The sequence below is a fragment of the Pituophis catenifer genome, unplaced genomic scaffold (assembly GCF_029215685.1).
Source record: "Pituophis catenifer annectens isolate HBS135680 unplaced genomic scaffold, rPitCat1.0.hap2 SCAF_6, whole genome shotgun sequence".
In the NCBI taxonomy this organism is placed as follows: domain Eukaryota; kingdom Metazoa; phylum Chordata; class Lepidosauria; order Squamata; family Colubridae; genus Pituophis; species Pituophis catenifer.
Window position 1 is genome coordinate 35,941,018 of NW_027256886.1, and position 21,984 is coordinate 35,963,001.

The 21,984-nt window shown below is 36.7% G+C and overlaps 3 protein-coding genes across 3 annotated transcripts; 1 reads left to right on the forward strand and 2 right to left on the reverse strand.

The window, feature by feature from the left end:
- Window positions 1–1,345: 1,345 nt before the first annotated feature.
- Window positions 1,346–4,138, reverse strand: SMCO1 (single-pass membrane protein with coiled-coil domains 1). Its single transcript, XM_070945552.1, has 3 exons — window positions 4,059–4,138; window positions 2,925–3,062; window positions 1,346–2,170 (listed from the first exon to the last, which is right to left on the reverse strand). The coding sequence occupies exons 1-3, from the start codon at window positions 4,106–4,108 to the stop codon at window positions 1,786–1,788; spliced, it is 573 nt and encodes a 190-aa protein (XP_070801653.1). The 5' UTR covers window positions 4,109–4,138; the 3' UTR covers window positions 1,346–1,785.
- Window positions 4,139–4,195: 57 nt separating this feature from the next.
- On the reverse strand, window positions 4,196–10,493 carry WDR53 (WD repeat domain 53). The gene is made up of 4 exons (XM_070945549.1): window positions 10,434–10,493; window positions 9,613–10,108; window positions 7,748–8,322; window positions 4,196–4,231 (listed from the first exon to the last, which is right to left on the reverse strand). Exons 2-3 carry the CDS (start codon window positions 10,093–10,095, stop codon window positions 7,765–7,767), a joined length of 1,041 nt encoding a protein of 346 aa, XP_070801650.1. The 5' UTR covers window positions 10,096–10,108; window positions 10,434–10,493; the 3' UTR covers window positions 4,196–4,231; window positions 7,748–7,764.
- Window positions 10,494–10,948: 455 nt separating this feature from the next.
- On the forward strand, window positions 10,949–14,617 carry FBXO45 (F-box protein 45). The gene is made up of 4 exons (XM_070945391.1): window positions 10,949–11,246; window positions 12,924–13,280; window positions 13,968–14,114; window positions 14,190–14,617. The coding sequence occupies exons 1-4, from the start codon at window positions 10,977–10,979 to the stop codon at window positions 14,298–14,300; spliced, it is 885 nt and encodes a 294-aa protein (XP_070801492.1). The 5' UTR covers window positions 10,949–10,976; the 3' UTR covers window positions 14,301–14,617.
- The last annotated feature ends 7,367 nt before the right edge of the window (window positions 14,618–21,984 follow it).

Sequence of the window (21,984 nt, forward strand, 5' to 3'; positions counted from 1 at the left end):
TCAGACGATGGCTTTTATCCATAACTATATTCAATCAAAGAATTAAAAATACACAGGCACAAGCCATGATGTATGCAAGTATTTCAAGTGTTTTAGTTCTAAAAAGATGACCGAAGAAATTCAGACAAATTGACCAAAAACTAGAGGATTTCGAGAAATACATCCGAACATTAGCTTGAAAATCAACCCAAGCACCTAATGACAATCCATTTTTCTCCAGAATGCAATAATGGCAATAGAGAACAATTCAAAAAATGAAAACCCAAAAAAGATAGAATACTAAATGTAATGTTTGAAAAATAATTATTTTATTCACTTATTGTACTGTCACTTTTAGGTAAATCCTTCAGATTATATATCTTTCTCTGAATGATTTATTGAACCCAGCTACAAGAATTACCATTTTTATAAAGCTGAACAAAAAACAAATGGGGTGGAGATTTCTAAAGGAAGGCACAATTGAGTGCAACAGTAAACATCTGTACTTCAACCTGCATCTTTTTGTTGCTATATCCTTTCTAAACATTCTGAATGCTGAGATATCTTACCAAAGTTTTCAAGAAATTGGAAAACAATAAAAAAAAAAACCATGTATACCAGTGGTGAAATCCAAATTTTTTTACTATCGGTTCTGTGGGCATGGCTTGGTGGGTGTGGTGTGGCTTGGTGGGCGTGGCAGTGCAAAATCTCCATTCCTACCCCACTCCAGGGGAAGGATACTGCAAAATCCCCATTCCCTCCCCACTCTGGGGCCAGTCAGAGGTGGTATTTGCCGGTTCTCTGAACCACTCAAAATTTCTGCTACTGGTTCTCCAGAACCTGCTGAATTTCACCCCTGATGTATAGCCTATAAACAGCTGAGGATTTTCCAACTGGTTTAGATGTTGTAGAGTGTAAATGATAATCAGGGGAGCCTTTTTTGCGATTTAGTGTTTTCTGTTCACTGTCCATTTCCTTCTGAATTTTCAAAGCCTATCTTCTTTCTATTTATATCATTCATAAAGCTGCTCATCCAAAAAGAACTGCTTTTGTATATCGTTCGTCTCTTCCGTTTGCACAAAAGTTCTTTTTTTGTCATTCAAATATGAAACGACTGTCAATTCAGTGGGAGATTTTGGAGATTTTCTCTTTGGAATTTCTTTAGTGATCAGAGAGCAATTCTGGTTTTTATTTCTAATTGGATAGTTTTCCATCACCTTTGGGACACACTCCTAATTTCTCAGTCATCTACGTACCAAGTATGGACATTTGATAGTGATATTTCTGTTGTATGTACAATAATGTTGAACATTTGGCAGCATGCTACATCAGATAGAAACTCATACATTTGTGCCACAAAATGTTACATGTTATATATTATAAGTAATAGCCTAAATCCACACAACTAGGTTTTAGGTATCAATAAATAATAAATTCCATCTGCTATTCAGGGATTAGACATATTTAACCCGGGAAACAACAAAATGAAATACATAATAGCTGCAATCCACTGCCTCTGCTGAAATAACTAACGGAAGGATTTTAAAAGATGTTATACACAAAATGGAAATGTCTAGCACTTACATTGTGCTTTCTGGTGTTCAGACTTCACAAACATTATCTATGTAATCTGTTCCACAACTTTGTAAAGCAGGCCAATATTGCTTCTCCCAATTATACATAAACTGATAAGTTTTGCATCTTTCAGTCAATTTGAATTAAATATTTTCCCTTATAGGAGAATGTTTCATGTATTTCTGGAGGAAAAGTATTGTTTCAGAATATATTTGCAGCTTAAATATATCTTCAAACTTTCTTATTTTCCACTACATTAATAGCACATAACAGACTATGATGAAGGACTTGATTATTCACCACTTTGTTTACAACAGATTGGATGTCTTGGGTATAATCTTGCCTTAGTTTATCAGGAAAGTAGTTTGCGTCCTGGCTGTAGGTAATGAAAAATGTACAGAATACTTTAACATCTTCTTCCTGGAGTCCCAATACCTCCAGTGCCGATTCCCATGCTGACTTAATTCTTTTGTTTTTATCTTTCCTCCTCAGAACAGATGATAGTGTAGGCAATACTCTGGCGAGATCAGGAATACTTTCTACCACTTGAGAATGTAGGTACTGAATAGTTTCATAGATATAGCTATAGAAGAGGTTTATCTCCACAGAATTAAACCTGCAAAAAGATGTTTAAAAAAATAATTTACCTTTACTGCTTATATCAATAGGCACACAAATTATTTCCATTTGAGAAGCAGCCATGTTGCAAAATTCTATTGGTCTCCATTTTAAAGTAAGCACCATTAATTTAAATTAAAATTATTTCCAAAAATGTCTTTAGGGTTGCTGCCTAAACCTGTAATATTTCTATTTAACAAGTGTATGGTATATCAAAGTGGAACTCAACCACACATCTACAGTTCTATTAATTCAATACAATTCCCAACATTCCATTTCAATGCCCACATAAAATTTAAAGCAATATTTATTTAGAATATGCATGTAAAATTCAATTTTCTTTTCAATATTTGGTTAATGCTCCATAACTGAACTATTTGGAATAAACATTTCATAATGGAAACAAAGTCTTTGTTTTAAAGCCATTTTGTTAAATCTTAAAGCTAGCATTATTCATACCCTTATTTATTCTAGATGTTTTAGATTACAACTCTGAGAGCTTCCACTTAGTATGAAAAGTCCCAGATGTTGACCATGTTTCCAAGAGAGTTTGAAGTTATAGTCCAGCACATTGAAGGACACAAAGTTGGAAAAAGGTACTTAATAATCTATTCATTTGTTAATAGTCTATTAAGCCTATCAAAGTATTGTTACATTTTTATTAACCCCAAAAAACACTTGTGATACCATTACCAGACAGCCATTATATTACTCCCAAAGTTTTTAATAACCTATATTTTCATTTTTCTTACCTGTCTTCTAGCAGTGATGTCCACATCTCATCTTGCTCTAGAACCGTATTCCAAAAGTCAAATTTCTCTGATAATTTCTGAATGCCAGAATCTAATACAACATATTGTGACTTTATAGTTTGTAGCTTATTCTCAGTTCTGGTAAGATTCAAAAGCCAAAGGAAATTAGAATCAAGACCCTCCCATTCTAAAGAAAGTTTTCAAGTTTGACTAAAGAGCTCTCATATAATAGATGATTTACACTTGAAAGACTGCTATATGAGTTTGTAACTTAGATTCTTAAGCTTCTATCCATATGGTCTATATATGATGTTGTCATAATGCTGCATTTTACTTGCAATCTTTTCCTCATGTAGAACCAACAATCTAGTCTACTTCATTGTTTCTTTTGGAATTTTTTTTTAAAAAAATTATACAAATAATGAAGTGGGGGTTTTTTGAAAATTTTAGTAACGCTTTGGGAAGGTCAATTTCTTTTATGTAGTAAAATGATGTCTTGGTACATTTATTTTCCTAAAATATAGTGAATAAAATGTAATTGATATTGATTGACCAGTTGTATAAACATATAGTTTAACTAAATCACAAGCAAATCAATTCTTTTTCTCCAGTGTTCATTATAGAAATAACTATCCTACTCTATGGAATTGCCACAATGTACAAACAGGTTATACAATCACAAATGCACAATCATTTCAGTTATTTATAATGTTCCATGTTTAACATTGCTGTCCCGAAATGCTAAATTACAGAGCAGCTGTCTATTTTTAAAAATCCTTCTCCAGAAAAAAGATGAAACAAGTGAAATGCTGCTAATTAGTTTGTTTTCAATTATTTTGGTATTTCTGAAGAAATAAAACAATGCATAATAATAGAAACATTCAATTTTTATTTTAAAGTAGGCATTTTCCATCATCCATCCTGGTCCCTGATCCTTTGTAAGTCACCATTTTTAAAAAAAGAATAATTTCAAGTACAATATTATATTTCTTTTATCTGAGACATTATGGAGATTTATGAAGCAGAACAGGTCAGAAAAAAATATTCAGAAGATATATTTAAGATATGAAATGCAGTTCCAAGACCCTTCCCAACACAAACTTTCCCAGCAAAAGTCAACTTCCCCCTTGTGACCTGTTTAATGTCTTGTTCAGGACACACAGAGATAAAGGCTCTTTGGCCATCTTCAGGAATAAGAAACGTATGTTTCCACAGTCTCTTGACTTCTGTTTTGCAATAGACAGCAGTGATATATCCAGTAATCCAACTGGTGCTGAAGGTCACTTTTCTCTTAAAGCTTTTTATAGCTAAGAAATCCAAATATAGAATATTAACACATACTGTACTCACAAGCACATTGTTTATTAAACTACAGCGTGGTAATTACAGTATATTTTTCTTCTTAGTTTCATGCAAACATAACTTAAGTCTACAAACATCATATGGTTCCATGAAAGGAAATCATAACGAATTCTATCACATATAGGATCACATATAGGATTGCTATAATCAACCATTAATTTTAAATTCATATCAATCTATAATATAGTAACTTTATTTCTTAAATTTCTAGCCGTTTGAAACTTTTGGCAGCGCAGAAGTTGCTGAATTGCAAACCCTAGCAATACTCACTTAGTGGTATGCTGACTGGGATTTCTGGGGAATAGTTCAGCAATAATTGGAGATCAGGGTTCTTTTGTCTTTTTGTACCAATACATTATCAATGGTGTTAAACATAAGCTCTTCTCATTAGGTTATTTTGTAGTATTGTATTCAGATCTAATGAATCTGAATCTGGATCTTAACAGTGGTGCTTAAAAGTTTTTGTACCCTTTTAGGTTTTCAATATTTCTGCATAAATGTCACCTAAAAATGATTGTTTTCTATACAAGCCCTAAAACTAGATAAAGAGCATCCAATTAAACAAATGGGTTATTTGTCTCATAGGTCTCATCCAATGTATATAGTGTAAGTCCAACTTGCCTGCACAAAATCCAGCAATTCAAACATTGCTGGACTCAGTTTCCAATGTAAGCTGATAGTAAGGGACTCTGAAAGATGTAGTTCAGCAACACTTGAAAGGTCACTGTATATCCATGTAAAACATGCCTTAGTAGGAGGTGGAAAAACAGCACAATACAGAAATAATAATTATAAATGGAGGCATCTTTGATATTTAGTACGTATTATACCTTTTATGCCTAATATTGTATTAAATTGGCTGTTTTCATTAGTCGCCTGCTTCGAATAAAACAAATGTTTACTTTTTGGTAGAGGAATCAGACAACCAAACTATGTTCCCAGGAATAGGAAAACTATTTTAGAACCCAGGGGTGGGTTCTAATTTTTTTACTAACGGTTCTGTGGGCGTGGCTTATTTTGTGGGCATGGTTTGATGGTCCTGTGACAAACAATTCTTTAGGATTTAGCAGAAGTACTGGCTTTTAACTGCTTGCAGAGCTGTACCGGTCTACCCATTTGTTTTTGGAGCGTTCTGGTCTACCACCACACTGCCTTTTATCGCTGATCAGCTGTAGGACGGCCCTTTGAAACGCTGCGGCAAGAGTTTAAACTGTTTTTTGCTGCTCTGCCACCACCAAGAGCATCGGAAACCACTTTCAGGCAGCTTGGCCTCAATTGCCAATCTACCACCACCGAGCGGTTTACAAGGAGCGGATCAGTTCTAGCCGATCAGTTGGGAAGCTTCTTGGCTTCTCAATTTAAAGCTAAGGTGTCTTGTTTTTTCTCTCTCTCTCTTCTTTGTCAAGTGAGCCCTGATTTTTTCCTTCTAGCCGATCAGCTGGGACTCGGGAGGCAGCGAATAGATTGGGGTGTGGCAAGGCAGAGATGGCATTTACCGGTTCTCCGAACTACTCAAAATTTCAACTACCGGTTCGCAAGAATCGGGGAGAACTGGTAGCAACCCACCACTGCCTACACCACATTACAAAATTTGCTAAGGATTCCATTAGAATATATTTTTAAAGTTTTTTTCATTATATATTTTTCCTTTTTTAAAATTATTTTTTCACTTATTTTCAGTTTGCACAGATGATTTTAATTCTTAGCATTGTATATGTTCTAAGCATTTATGAGCAGGGGAAACAACTATTCCTTAGAGGCAGGAAATGTTTAAAATTAAACAACTAAAGTCTTCCTCAAAATTATCATGTCATGGTTAATATTTATTTTCACATAAGTACTATTTAAAGCACATGCTAGTTTTTAGACTATGTCCTAACAAAATAATTTACAAAAGGTTAATTTCTTATGGATATATAGATGTATTGTTCGTCCCACACTCAGCAAGATATTCAGGCTGTATTTGGCACTTTTATCTACTTAAATATCTACTGGAATAGACAGGTGTGGATGTTTTATGCTGTTAGAGGTATCATCACAGAATCACAGAATTACATCGCAGAATGTAAGCTGTTCTGCATAGAGTTGCTTTTTGCAATTGACTAATGGTGAATTTCTCAATACCAATTGTGTTTGAGTGGCGTTCCAGTTGTTTTGGGATTGCACCAAAGGCATCTAATATTTGTGTATGTGTGTGTGTAATTGAATTCTTTTAAATAAAATATAGTTTTCTACTTTATAAATTGTTTAAGAAAAAATACACTTCATTTTCATTGTTTTTCTTTAAACAATAACAATTCTCCATATATACCAGAGATATAAAGTTGTTGAGCATTAATGATCCTGAATAGACCTGGTCAGCTATTTGTATAGCAAAGCAAATATCAGATCCCATATACTACACTTTTTGATAAAAACAACTTATCAACATTTGAAAGAGCCAGGTTCCATGAATACTGCAATAGAAATTTTATTCTGGACTGAACAACCCACGGCTGCCTGAATTTGCTGCTGATCCTCCAAAACAGTAATGGGAGATATTTACAGAATTTGTTCAAGGTCCTTCATTTATCGCCTCAGTTTTTATTTTTTAACCAAAAGAATGCAGAGAAGAACAAAAAGGTGATTAGGGACCTGGAGGGTAAAACATATGAAGAACGGTTGTAGGAATTGGGTATGGCTAGTCTAATGAAAAGAAGGACTAGGGAGTGACATGATAGCAGTGTTTAAATATCTGAGAGACTGCCACAAAGAGGGAGTTGACCTATTTTCCAAAACACCAGAAGGCAAGACAAGAAACATGAATGGAAGCTAATCAAGGAGAGAAGCAACCTAGAACTAAGGGAAAATTTCCTAACAGTGAGAACAATTAACCAGTAGAACGGCTTTCCTTCAGAAGTTGTGGGTGTTTCAACACAGGAGGCTTTTAAGAAGAGACTGGACAGCCACTTGTTTGAAATAGTATAGGGTTTTCTGCTTGAGCGAAGGGTTGGACTAGAAGACCTCTAAGTCCCTTCCAACTCTGTTATTCTGTTATTTTAAAAGTCTATTTCGCCAGTAGAATTTATAAAAATGTATATTAAAACAGACATCTCTATTTTTATTTTGTTTTAAAACCCAGTTCTTTATTCACATATACCCTGTTTCCCTCAAAGTAAGACATCTCCTGATAATAAGCCCAATCGGGCTTTTGAGTGCATGGCAATAAGGCCAAGCACTTATTTCAGGGTTCAAAAAATATAGGACAGGGTCTTATTTTCGGGGAAACACAGTACATAACTTTTATTGCAAGCTTACCAGTAAGGTCATAGCAATTAGTTATTCCAAAAGTAGTACTATATATGTACTACCAAAATAATTTTTAGCAGTACACAGAATTGGCTTAATTATGGGAGGTAGTAGGAATAATGCATCAAAAAATTAGTAGATTCAAAATACTGCACCAGAGATTGACTGCTTACCTAAATATATGAAGGGTTCAAGAAATAGGATACACGGATATATCGTTACTTTGGTCAGCAACAAATATTTTCTTAGAACCATTAATTGACACATATGAAATCCAGTTCACTTTCTCTCCATGTTCAATGATTAGTTTGGGTGAAATGGATAGGCATTCATTTGTGTATTCTGCGTTCATTTTGTCAGCTTTCTTGGTGGCATTTTTCTTTTTGTGAATTGACTTGTTTGGACTTTTCAATTTTCCAATTTCACTGCTAACATCCCACAACAATACTTTTCTATCATTTCCCCCTGTAAAAAAGCAATACGTTTCAGGCAGAAAGAAAATCTGTGACACTCCTAATGAATGACCTTTAAATGCTACTTGCTGTTCAAATTTGGCACCTGTTACTCGAAAGATTCTGATTTTACCATCTTCAGCTCCACAGCCAAAGACATTGCCACAAGTAGAAACAGACAATGAATGAACCAATGGTGGGTTAAAGAGTTGGCCAATCCCTTGCTCAACTGGTTCTTCTTCTTGCAAGTTCATAATCCATTGTGGGCGAGTTTTTTGCAAGTTCCACATTATAATCTGTAAACAAAACAAATAATAATTAAGATTTCTTAATTCAGAAGTCATGTAAATGTAAACTTTCATTTATATTATCATGCTTCCCAGAATACAAAAGTGATGGACCTGAAATAAATTATGCTTTAGGTTATAGATCAAAAGCATCTGTTGACTTAAATTATATCTAATATAGAATTACTATCATTTCATTATTTTTGAAACTTATAAACTGCTTCAATTTCAGGGACTCTTAAATTTTTTTAAAAATATTAATTTTATAGCAAAATATGTTTTTACTGTATTCACTACATCTATACTATATCTGCCAAGTTGATTAAGCTATTTTATGCTGAAATTATAGGTTTCCAGCACAGCAGTTACACCTAAGCTATGAAAATGTTTAAAACCCATGGGACAGAGACTTGTAGATGCTGTTTTTCAGGGGCACCATGTGTGTTACAGAATAGACTCTACCAGAAATTAGGTTGGCTTCTATAGTTTTGTTCTGGAAAATTTATTTTAGAGGGCTTATGATAATTGGAAGGTTTCTTGGTAGTATAGTATAGTTTATTTTGGGTTTTATGGTTGTATTATCTGCTCTTAATTGTTGTAATCACCAAAAGTCTAAATTGAGATAGGTGCAATTATGATAAATGAAAATTAAACTGCTATTCTGTAGAACTCAGTCTTCTATAGTATATTATTTAGAAAGCCAAATATATAAAAATTATTTTTATTAGAGATACAAGTACTATGGTGGAAAATAAGTATTAACTGAATAATTTTTACATCAACTTTATTACAGATGGTTCTTGATAAGATCTAATCTAAATCTAATACTAACTTAGTTGATTTTTATTCATTTATTCATTTGGAGTTTTCCATTCTCTGCACTCTGCAGAAATCTATATCTGTTCCAAAGGATAAAGCCAAAAGTAATCTCATCTGGCAACAACGTCTGTTTTCTTGGCAATAATTTATCATTGTGTATAAATCCTTTTCTTTCCTTATCTTCCATCCTTAATCAATTTTCTATCTTCTGCATCAATCAAAGTAAGGTTGCAGTTGGAAAACAATGCTGATATCGCACTACTTCTGCATTAGATTTAATTGTAAAGCTGATGTTGAAATTCTGAGCAAGTTAACTTTCAGAAAGGATTTTTTAAAATCTGATTCAGTTGTTCTATACCTCTATAGAAAACAATCTACTTTTGAACGATTATAGCAATTGACAATTGCTACATATCTTTGTACACATATAAACCTATCAAATAAGTGATATTTAGTAAGCTTTCAACTATTGCTGATCACCTTCATATCCAGGCCACATGAAAGAAGGCTTTGTGGCCTCTGGGGTCGAAATGCAGTAGATGCACAAATATTTGAATGTCGTTGCAGGCAGCGACTCAACTTCTTGCTTTTTAAGTCAATTATCTTTATGGCTCCAGAATCATCTGCAGCAGCCAAGAAGCTGTCTGTTTCGTTTATTGAAAGGCAATTGATCTCTTCCTCATTTACATGGAAACATTCAACTGGCTCCTTGAGACACCTAGTATCCAGCATGCTAATAATTTCCCCATGAGAAGCATAGAGTGTTCTAGAACAAGTGGGAGAAAATATAACGCTAGTGACATCATCTGCTTTTTGAAGTCGTACACATTCCAGTGGATTTCCTTCAGCATTCCAAATTGTGAGCTCCCCTCCTCCTGCTCCTGAAGCCAACAGACCATCTTTGCTCACGTTTAAGCTTAGTACTGAAGAAGAATGTCCATTGGTCCACTTCTTTGCCATCATATCTCAAGGCAGACTGGAAAAAAAAAATAAACAGCAGGGTAACATTTTGTTTTGATATATACTGAGGAATCAAAAGGTGATTGTATTGTGTTCTTTTTTAGATTAACTTACTCAAGTAAAGCACCTACTGGTTTAAACACTTAAACATCTAAATTCCAGTATATTGAAACTTAAATATTGCAATAGCCTTGCAATCATTTTTCAATGTAAACTTAATCCTTAGGCACAATGCCTGTTTGAGATAGGATAGGACGCCATTGAATAAATACATATAGTCTTCCAAATAAGTGACCTTAACCCAGCCACTACTTTCCTAGTTCACTCGATACTTGCATTACCTCAAAGCAAAGAACCAATTTCTCCCGATCCCAAACTCTCTTCCGGCAAAGAAAAACTGCTGGGTCCGTTTAGCATTCTCCCTTGACAGGTGAAGTTTTTGCGCATGCGTTTACGACAGCATCCTCTTTCTCAGGCTCAGCAATGCCCTCAACCAAAATGGCCGGCCCACGTTCAAGGCCCTGCTCCATACAGCATGACATTAAAATAAAATAAGTAAAAGGTGCGTTGTCCGAGAAGCCCGCTTCAACAGAGGCCCCTCGATTGTTCTGGCCTCTGCCGTACTCGGACACGTAAGATCAGGAGCAGCCTCCGTACAACGAGCTCCATATCAAACAAAAGCGTTCATTTCCGCCTCTCCTTGCCGGCAACAGGCGAGGAGTTCGTTGGCAGGGTAGCACCTCCTACTTTTGCACGCGCCGGATTGGCTCTCTGGTTAGCGGGTAGGCTCGCGGTTTCTAGCCGCCTTCGCCTGGGCCGGGCCGGTCGGTTTGGAAGGCGTGCGCGCGCAGGACGCGAAGGCCGGTGGTCAATCGCCTGAGGGTATGGCGGCAGCGGCTGCCGGCAGCGGTGGAGCGCCGAACTCAGCCGCCGCTGCGGGGGGTTGGCGGCTTCCCGGTAGGGTACTCGAGTTCGTCTTCTCCTACTTGGACCTCCGGGAGCTACGGAGCTGCGCGTTGGTGTGTAAGCTGTGGTACCGCGTTTTGCACGGCGACGAGAACAGCGAGGTGTGGCGCAGCCTGGCGGCTCGCAGCCTCGCCGAGGAGGCGCTACGCACCGATATCCTCTGCAACGTGCCCACCTACAAGGGCAAGGTCAGGCGAGCCTGTAGGGCGACGCTTCAGCGCGCTCCGTTCCGTGTTCGTGCGCAGGCACACTGAAGGTGGGGGAAAAGAGGTGGGGGGCGAGGGGAGGTGGGGGGCCGAAGAGGCAGCTTCTCTTACCAAGCGGCTCTCTTGTCAAGTCCGGTGCGGCTTCCCGGCTCCCATTTCTAGCCTTTGGGATGCTGAGGATGGGGAGACAAACGCGCCTCGGTTGTTTGGGGGGGGGGGGGGGGGCTGGCTAAGCTTATGGGACTGTTGGTAAGGCAGCAGCAGCAGGAGGCGGAGATTCCCTCGCTTGCTCAGAGATACTCTGATAGGCTGCTTTGTTCGACCCCGAGAGTGGCCGCGGATTCCAGAGTTGTCATATATACTTTCACCGGCTTTCGTTTTTTGCTGAGCGTTGCATCGCAGTAGTGAGGTAACCATTCCTTATCCACATGTTGTGTAGATGTGCCCTAGGTGTCTTTTGTATTATACCAGTGTTTCTCAACCTTGGTAGCTTGAAGATGGGTGGACTTCAACTCCCAGAATCCCTCAGCCAGCAGCGCTGGCTGGGGGATTCTGGGAGTTGAAGTCCACCCATCTTCAAGCTACCAAGGTTGAGAAACACTATTAGACACTGTGGCGCTGCCTTAAGCTTAGGCAGCAAATTCCATCCTACCGAAGCAGGAGGAGTTTATGGAAGAACTGGAACTTTTGAGCCCTTTCTCCTCTTGTGGTCCTCCAGCTTTGTGAGAATTTGTCATTTTAAACCCTTTGTAGGTTTGCTCCTTATCATCTTTCATAAGTCCTATACCTTTATGACTTTACGCATACCTTTAGACGCATATCTTTCGTAGGTCATATACCTGCAAAAAGACATTGCCTCCTTTTAATATTATATAAACCACTTTGGCAAGCTGTTTCTGAAGAACCAACTACAAATGTTGTAAATAATTAAAATAAATGTACTGATGTAAAGAATAATAGGAAAATGAGCCAGGTATTGCCTCATATGGAAAAGTCATCCACTAGCAGAAATGGAAAGGAGAGCCACTGAAAAAACAATTCCTGTTGTCTCCTTTCTCTGCTTAACTTTCTGAAAGGCTGAGTCAGGCACCTGCACCTCTTCATCTGGTTAGACTGAGGATGTGGAATGGTGACACATACTGAATTTTGTTTTATTGTCTTTTACAGAGTAGTTATGGAGTAAAACACATCTTTTAAGTTTTCCAGACTTCACTGAGAACTATTTGATGCACGTGTTCTGGTGCTGATGAATTTTTAGTTACTCTCCTTTCAGAGTGACACTGCAAATTTATAAGTGGCTCATTACAATTTAAAATCTATTTCTAATGTACTCTGCATTGATTAGGCTATTTGTGCCAATGCTGCATATGCAAACACGAAATACAATATTATCACCAAGTATAAACGTTTAAACAATTTAGTCTTTTTTTGTGGAGATGGTTTCTAATTTCTTATCTCACATCTGCAACTTGTGGTTCAGAATGTTTTCTCTTTCTTGTGACCATAGTTTTGAAGTGTTAAGTCTTGGTCTCTATTGCAGTGATACAAAAATAAAATATTTATTCAAGAATGAATATAAGCATTTGAATAATTAACAGTCTTACTTAGTTTGAAAGATCTTCTCAACTTCCCTTTATTTTTTAAAACTTTTTTTTTTAGGTACGTGCCTTTCAGCATGCTTTCAGCACCAATGATTGTTCCAGAAATGTTTATATTAAGAAGAATGGATTTACTTTGCACCGGAATCCCATTGCTCAGAGTACTGATGGAGCAAGGACCAAGATTGGCTTCAGTGAAGGCCGTCATGCTTGGGAAGTCTGGTGGGAAGGTCCTCTTGGTACAGTGGCAGTGATTGGAATTGCTACAAAAAGAGCTCCCATGCAGTGTCAAGGTTATGTAGCCCTCCTGGGGAGTGATGACCAGAGCTGGGGCTGGAATTTAGTGGACAATAATTTATTACATAATGGAGAAGTCAATGGCAGTTTTCCACAGTGCAACAATGCCCCAAAATATCAAGTAAGTGAAATCCGATGTTTTTTGAAAGGGCTACATCAGTGTTATGACATAGTATTTCTTCTGCAATTAACTTCATTTTTCCTATTCTGTCATGCTTAATTCCATATTTTCTCATGCTCCATTCCCTTGCATGCTGAAGATCTGCTTTAAGGGATACCTTAACTTTGGAAAAGATTCGGAGGGTCTGTGTAAACATAGAAAGAGGCAAAAAGAATCCTTTCCCCTGACAAGCATTGCTTGCACAACAGAAATGCACTGTTGGAAATTGGAAGCTACCCAGAGTTAATTAGAAGATGAACAGCTATCTCGTTAAATAAATATAAATAAACAAATAAAAATAAGTCTTAATAAACCAAACATTTTGCTGAAATTTTGATGAGCTGATCCTTCAGGAATTCTTAGGCTATGTTTTGAATGAATTTTGTTTTAAGTTAAAATTTTCTGAATATGTATATATTTCAGTCCCTCTTCAGTGAAATTTATTCTAAAAAAAATATCTACAGTTAAGCCAGTGTAATCATTTAAAGCACTATGTATTATATAAAAATGGCTGTATCTTAGTTTACTATTAACGTTTAAAATGTATCCTCAAAGTATCTATCTGTATTTATTTATGTTGTTCGTTTATGTTGTTTTTTCCTCTAGACATTTGCCATCTTTCTCAATCTTTCCTCTGTTTGTTTACAGATAGGTGAGAGAATTCGTGTTATCCTGGATATGGAAGACAAGACCTTGGCTTTTGAGAGAGGCTATGAGTTCTTAGGAGTTGCATTTCGAGGACTGCCAAAGACATGTCTGTATCCAGCAGTGTCTGCTGTATATGGCAACACTGAGGTGACGTTAGTTTATCTAGGAAAACCTTTAGATGGATGATATTTTTGTGTTTTTACTTTGTTTTTGTTTTTTTAGCAAGAACATGAAAATCAAGTTGACAATGTGGAGAAACCTGCATATTGGTTAACAGGACAGCATGAGGAAAATACATGGATGTGTGCTCAAGAAACCAAAACTTTTGATTAAAAAGACCAACTGTTCTTAACAGAGTGCACTGACATTTCCTTTTTCTGCCGGACCAGAAAAATTCCTCAGGGGCGGGGGGGTTTACAGTTAAACAGGCAGTTAACCACAAGCATGTTGCATTGGATTTTGTACCAAGAGTGGCAATATGGAATCCTGTATATACGTAAGGAATTGTTTCATAGAAGTAATTGCGGAAGTTATCTAATATGTGAGAGTAACGTGTTCTGTGGAAAATGTTTCCATTTTGAAAGCAATTTGTTCTTTTCCAACCTTTAATCCAGTGTGTTTTACCAAAGGTAATAAACTTGGATTTTATTTAATATATTTTGGTTGTGCTTGGAGCACTGATTCTGGAGATCAGTTTTCCAGAGCTATATTGTGCAGCTATACTGAAGTGTATTTTAAAAATTGTACAGAAGCTAAAAATCGAATGATAGAAAGGTTTGCTAACCAGTATGTAATTTCTCAAATGGAAAAACCACTACATGTCAAATGTCAATCTTTTGTCTAGGAATTGGACAAAATATATACAGGTGCATTTCTGTTTTGTTGTGCCACATCTCTTTTGGCAAAAGGAGCAATGTATGCTTATTAAATAATGGTTGAGATTGATCAATAGAATAGTATATATGTGGAAGGGTAAAATTTATTTCTAATGTATTTTGAAAAATTAGGTTTCCAAAGTATTTCCAAATAGCAGTCATTTCAAAATATTCAATTCCTTAAATTAAATCAACTGAAATTTAAACAGGAATTCCATCCCTGATAGACAAATTTCAGTATGGGTAGCTTTAATTTTGTTAACATTTATTACAAAAACTGAAAATAATTTGTAAAAAGTTAATGAATTTTATGTGATGGAAGTACTTGTGGATGATAGAATGGTTGTCCTTTCTCACATTAGTTTTCCCCCAGATTACCCTATATCTTTGCCATTCCCTGGTATCCATTGCCTGCACAATTTATCTTTTAACTTTGTAATTCCACAGGCCAGCTGTTGGTACTAAATGTTATTTTGTTTATAAATCTATTTATTTAAAGATATTGATAAAACACTTTCAGTGCAATCCTATGCATATTTCTTTCAAAAGCATATCAGATGATATTCGAACAGTTTTTTCCACATATGCATAGAATTGTGTCATTTGGGAGGAAATAAATATTGTTTACATTATTTTCTACATAATCTGAAATACATGGTCTTGCAGTCATCAGATAATTCCTTAAATATGTAAAAGAAAACATTAAAGATATTTTTTTATTTTTGTTCAAGCCGGGAAATGCTGATTGAGTTCTATGAGTGCTGCTAAATACATGTTTTATATATTTTTTAAAAGGCTTCTAACCTATGGCTGGAAAGTACATTTACTCCACAAAAAGTTTGGAATGGTAGTATTTAAGCCAGCATTTGATCCCCAATACTTGGCAGTAGCTATAGACATGTTTGTCTTTTTCATTTCTATTGTTTTTCTTGGCTTTACCAGCTTGCTATCTGTCCTTCACTTTGGCAAATAAGGCTCTGTGACAAAAAGAAGTTGGTTAATTGTTCTGGAATATGTCTTTTTTTTTATCAGCCTTTTTTTTTTATAAAGACACAAGATATTGATGGTGATAGCATTAGGCAATTAAGAAGAGACTCCCCATTATAAGATACTGGCAATTTAAGAAAAACCAGAAAAGGAAATTTTAAAAGAAGAAAAGAGAAAAACTTTACTAAGAGAATTCAGTGTTTGCATGTTCTGTACTATTTGGGTTTGGCTCCCTTCCGGATTTATCCATTCATGCTCAGATACCACTAAGCTGTGTTTGAAAGCAGCATGTGTGGATTGATGTTCTTAAAATGTTTGTTCTATATATGTAGTATTTCGCTGAATAGAACAAGTTCATTCCTGGCATGTTTCTACAGCAAAGTCAGAACAAGGCTATGAAATGACTTTTAACATGTGGTACTAAGAAGTCATGAATAAAGTGGGAATAATGTGAGATTTCAAGAAACAGTTTATTTATACAGTGCTGTAAAATGCATCACTACGGTAAGTAAAACTCTGGCATGGGCTGATATAAAAGTAAAACTTTCATTAAATTAGCTGTCTCTGTGCAATCTTGGATAGATTTTTTTTCTGTTTTTCTATACAATCTATCCTGTATAAGGTTTCAGGGGATGTGCAAAATTCATAAATTTGGTAACATTTGAATGCCAGAATGATCTATTCCCCTCCAGATTGTGTCCTTTTGGAGGTGTTAAAAGTTCTCTGGAACTTTCTATTCCAAATCGTTGAGTTTTGTAGATTCTTAGAAGAAACTTCTTCCCTGTTAATATAGAATGCCTTTCCTTCTTTCTAATACATGTGCATAACCCTTTTGCAAATTGTTCCCATCTGTCTCAAGGAATTATTAATCAACCTATGTATATAGAATTCTTATAACTTATTACCTGAAGACCAATTTCAAGCTGTACAAAATACTGAAATAAATTGCTAAAATATGAACATATTACTTTTGTGTATTGTGTTTTATAGTTGAGTAGATAAATATACCAAGTCCATGATGTTTGGTATATTATGTATTTATTAGATTTTTATCCTGCTTTTATTACATATAAATAACTCAAAGCTTGCATACTTTATCTCTACAGGTACCTACTTTGAGTTATGACCACAACTGAGACTAGAATTTCATTTGCTAAGCAAGGAGATTGTTGAGTGAGTCATGCTCAAATTTATGACCTTTTTGCCATGGCTGTTAAGTGAATCACTGCAGTTAATTGAATTGTGGTTGTTAGTTGAATCTGGTTCCCCTCATTGACTTTGCTTGTTGGAAGCCATCTTGAAAGGTCACAGCTATCTTGTGACAACTGTAACTGTCATAAAGCATACATCCTGCTTGCCAAGTGCCCAAATTTTAATTACATGACAGTGGGGAAGCTGTGACGGTTATAAATATGAGGAATGACCGAGTGGCACTATAACTTTGAATGGTCACTAAACAAATGGTTGTAAATCATGGACTATCTGCACCTGTTTTGCTCCAGAGACTTATCAGCTAGACCAGGGGTGTCAAACTGGATTTCTTCAAGGCCTGGATCAGCATTGTGGTTCTCTTCCACAGGCCAGCTGGAGGGGAGGTGGGGGAGACAGCCTGGACGGCCCCCTGCAGCACTTTATGGGCCAAAATGGGGAGCGCCCCATTTTGGCTGCCAGAGGTACCGCAAGCCAGTCCTTTGCTATTTCCAGGCCAGCCCTGCGGACCAGATTTAAGCATGAGCTGGATCTGGCCCACGGGCCTTGAGTTTGACACTCCTGAGCTAGACCGTATCACTTGCTAAAGCTGCATAAGCAGATGCATTCATGAATTCTTAGTTATTACTGATACTGATTTCATATGTTGCCTTACCCACCTATGCTTTTGATCTGTTTCATAAGACCCACAAGACTGGCTACCTAAAAAAGATTTGTGCATGCATGATTTGATAAAGGTATAGGTGATCTTTTTTAGTCTGGAAACTATGACAACCCATAGGGGAGTAGGTATTGACACTGACATAAATGAAGTAGGCGGTATTGAAAATTTCAGACATATTTTTTAATGATGGTTGGGATTTTGGGGGGTATTTTAAAGAATTTTATGACGGCTTTGCATTGCTTAAGACACCTATTTTGTCTGAAACTCATGCCCATTTTCTGGAGATACAATCTGTGCACAGGTTGCCCATTCTGATCTAAAATAATATTGTTTCCTTAGTAGAAATAAATGACAGTAAATGTAATTCATCTGGGAACTGTTCTGTTTTTGGAATATCTATACAATATTCCAATTATAATAGAAATATTATATAAAATATTTAATAAAATTAAAATGTTACCCAAGTAACATTCTAACATTCTTCAGTTTAATGGTACAAGTTAGAAAAATACTTTAAAAAGTGGGTGCAGAATGTAGGTTGGCAGAGGCTTTTTTGATTAATGGTGGATGTATCAGCTTACTGGAAGGTCTTATTCTCAGTATGCTAAGATTGTTTATTTGAAAATAAATTAAGCAATCTTTCATCAAAGAAAACTGAATAGACTATTTCTGAAGCTTTGGAATCCAAGAAAGTAACAATACAAAGATAGAAACTAGCTATTGAACAAGAAGATTTTATTAAAATTGTGATCCTTTGTATGCTGCTAAGAGAATAATTATTTGTAACATCTCTTTACACTCGAATTGCTTTTTTTTCTGATCTGAATACTGTGTAGAAGTCCTCTTAAATTTCTAACAGCAGGGGACAGCAGTATTTCACAGAAAAGCCAACATAAGTCACAAATATAGAACAATATAGTGTAGGTACAGCAAATGCTTTCTGATAACACGGGAAGTGGTATCTTCTAGCAAATTTTTAATGGGAAATGGTTAAAAACCAAGCTTGTGCCAAATGTACTTAATTATCACCAATTTTGAAATAACAATTGCTAAGGTTCTGCACTATTCCAAAATGATTTAGAAGTATTTCAGACTTTTCAGAAGAACAAGCGCAGCATCTTTTCAATAGTATATATCAGTGATAGCTAACCTTTTCTGGACTGAGTGCCCAAAGTGAGCACACGTGCCTGAACCCCCAAAATGCAATGTGCGCGCATGCCCCACACACATGTGTGGCCTACATGTATGCATCCCACCCACTGCATGCGCGGCAGAGACCCAACCAGGTGGCCGACGGGAGGCACGTGTGCACGTGTGGCAGAGCTGAACTGGGGCGACGGCTCACATGCCCACAGAGGGTGCTGCGTACCACCTGTGGCACGCGTGCCATAGGTTTGCCATCACGGGTATATATGTAGCTCAGGATTAAACTATGGAATCCTTGGGGCTGTATGAACTTGGTTGCTTGCTTTCAGTCATTTCATTATCCAACTAGATAATATCAGTACTAGAAAGTGTGGAATCTGCTCCCTGTAGATGCAGGAGCTTACTATATACAGTATATATAGTAGTATAGTATATAGCAGTGGTCCCCAACCCCCGGTCCGCAGACCGGTGCCGGGCCGTGGAGTACCTGGCACTGGGCCGCGCAGCGGCCGGGGGACATAAACGCTGCAGCGCAAAGGCTCCTGGGCCGTGCGCAATGGGCCGTGCGCAAAAGCTCCTGGGCCGTGCCCCCACCCCTGCGCGCGCTCAGCGGGCCGCGGCGATAAAAAGGTTGGGGATCACTGGTATATAGTATATACATAGCTTACAATAGCTCTCAGAAGTCACAACAAAAACTCAATCTTACAACTCATGGACTCTCACCATAGTTTCAGCTGGGAAAAAGCATTCTAGACCAAACCAAATCCCCAAAAGCTATGGAATTCCTGGAAACTTAGCATTCAGACAAATAACCCATTAATTTGCAGAGATAAACATGCTTATACACCATTCAAAAGAGAATAAATAAGTTAAGAACAAAACAAAAAGAGAAAAAAAAACATCCTTACCAGCAGCCAGCAAACGAAGGACAGTTGGGAAGGTAGCAGATAATGATGATATGACCCTGGGACATTGCAACCATCAAAAATTGATGCTGGTTGTCAAGCATCCAAATTTTGATGATGTCTCTCTAGGGATGCTACAAGGGTCCTAAGTGTGAGGATAAGTAATTCAGAAGTTTTTTTACTTTAATTTTTTTTTAAACATACAATATTAGATCAAAATAAACTTCATTAAATAAAACATTCCACTAATACCTTAATTAACAAATAAAATCTGTTTCCAGACAGAACCTAATCAGTACCTAAATACCCTGTTTCCACCAAAATAAGACATCCCCTGATAATAAGCACAATCAGGCTTTTGAGCGCATGGCAATAAGGCCAAGCGCTTATTTCAGGGTTCAAAAAAATATAAGACAGGGTCTTATTTTCGGGGAAACATGGTATTACCTCTGGAAAAAATAGTCTTCACAACCTTCCAGAAGGCAATCACCATGGGGGCCAGCCTAACTTCTAAATCAAATCAAATCTTTATTGTCAATGCACAATGTGTGTACAATGAAATTGAATAAAGGGAGAGTATTCCTAAGTAAAATAGCCATGATTGAAAAATAAGCATTTTCTGGCTCTCATCTCCCATCAAGAGAGATAACTTTGTTTTTGGGGGAAGAGGAATAACAAACAGTTTCTCCCAAAAGAATGTAGCACATTATTTAATGAAAAAGGTCTTTGCGTAGTACAGTTGTTTCAGTGAGAAAGGCAAAGGAATGAGAAAGTTGATCCTTAAATCACAGAAAGGCAAACCATGGGTTAGAAAGTGGCAGGAAAAATGGAGGAACTTTTTAATAAGTGATCCAATGTTCAGCTATAGAAGTAGGCAGAAACATAAAGACCCTTGCTACAACAAAGACATTTAAAAATCTGGGGACTTCCTGCGATAGCAAAGAGTGAAAATATACTAGGTGGAGAAACTATATACACATATATACACACCATACAAACACACTTATGCTAAGGAACATTGCACAATTTCCACCTTATTTGGGAAAGAAGGATAAAATCGAACCATTCTGAACTGAAAAGAGAAGCAGGTGCTGGGAGAGAATCAGCTATTATTTGCAGCTTGTGCACAGAGTTCTTGTCCTTGAAGATCAGTGTTGGATTGTTGACAATTTGGAAGGGAGAGAAGATTCCTATCTATAACTGTTTTTTCAGTGCTGTTTGTTCTGAGTACCAAGCAAAAAATCAAAGTTGTCTAACATATCGATAGTGAGAAATTGCATGCCTCCTTCCCAGAAATACCATACTGAGAAAGGATTCTAGAAGACTGAAAGGTAAAATGCATATTAGGGATTATATATTTCAGTGGATATACTGTATTTTAGTATTCTCCTTTCAAATTTATGATTAATCTATTTCTACATCTGCTCAGTTTCATTTTTTAAATTTGCTTTGACAGTATTTAGGATATTCATTAATATCAAAATCTTACTATATACTGGTAAATGTGGAGGCTCCTGAAAGTTCACTATTGTAACTTGAGGAAAGGAGGATAGTAATCAGTTCTCAGCTCTATATAATAATATTGCAATTTCTTAATACCTAGATACATATCTAGAAACTTATATTCTCTGATTACTGCCTACACTTTGAAAACCAGAAAATGACAGTTACAAATATTTGGGTTCTGATGCTATAGGTAGGAGATCACCAGGCTGAACTGGAGGGAAGGATCAAACAGATGATCAGTCTCAAGGCCCTTCACACCCACAAGAGATCTAAGTCCAGATCGCCATGAATTCCATTGATTTTCATCTACTGCCAATTTGCTTTGACCATTAGTAGCTCAGATTCTTGTAGAGAACTTAAACTTGCAACGAACCTTTATATAGGTAGTCCTCAACTTATAACAGTTCATTTAGTGACCATTCAAAGTTACAACGGCACTGAAAAAGTGACTTATGACTGTTTTTCACATGTACGACCGTTGCACCATCCCCATGGTCACATGATCAAAATTCAGATATTTGACAACTGGTTCATATTTATGACGTTTGCAGTGTCCTGGGGTCATGTGATCAGCTTTTGCAACCTCCTGACAAGCAAAGTGAATGGGGAATCCATATTCACTTAACAACCATGTTACTAACTTAACAAATGCAATGATTCACTTAAAACGGTGGCAAAAAAAGTCATAAAATTGGGCAAAACTCACTTAACAAATGTTTCACTTA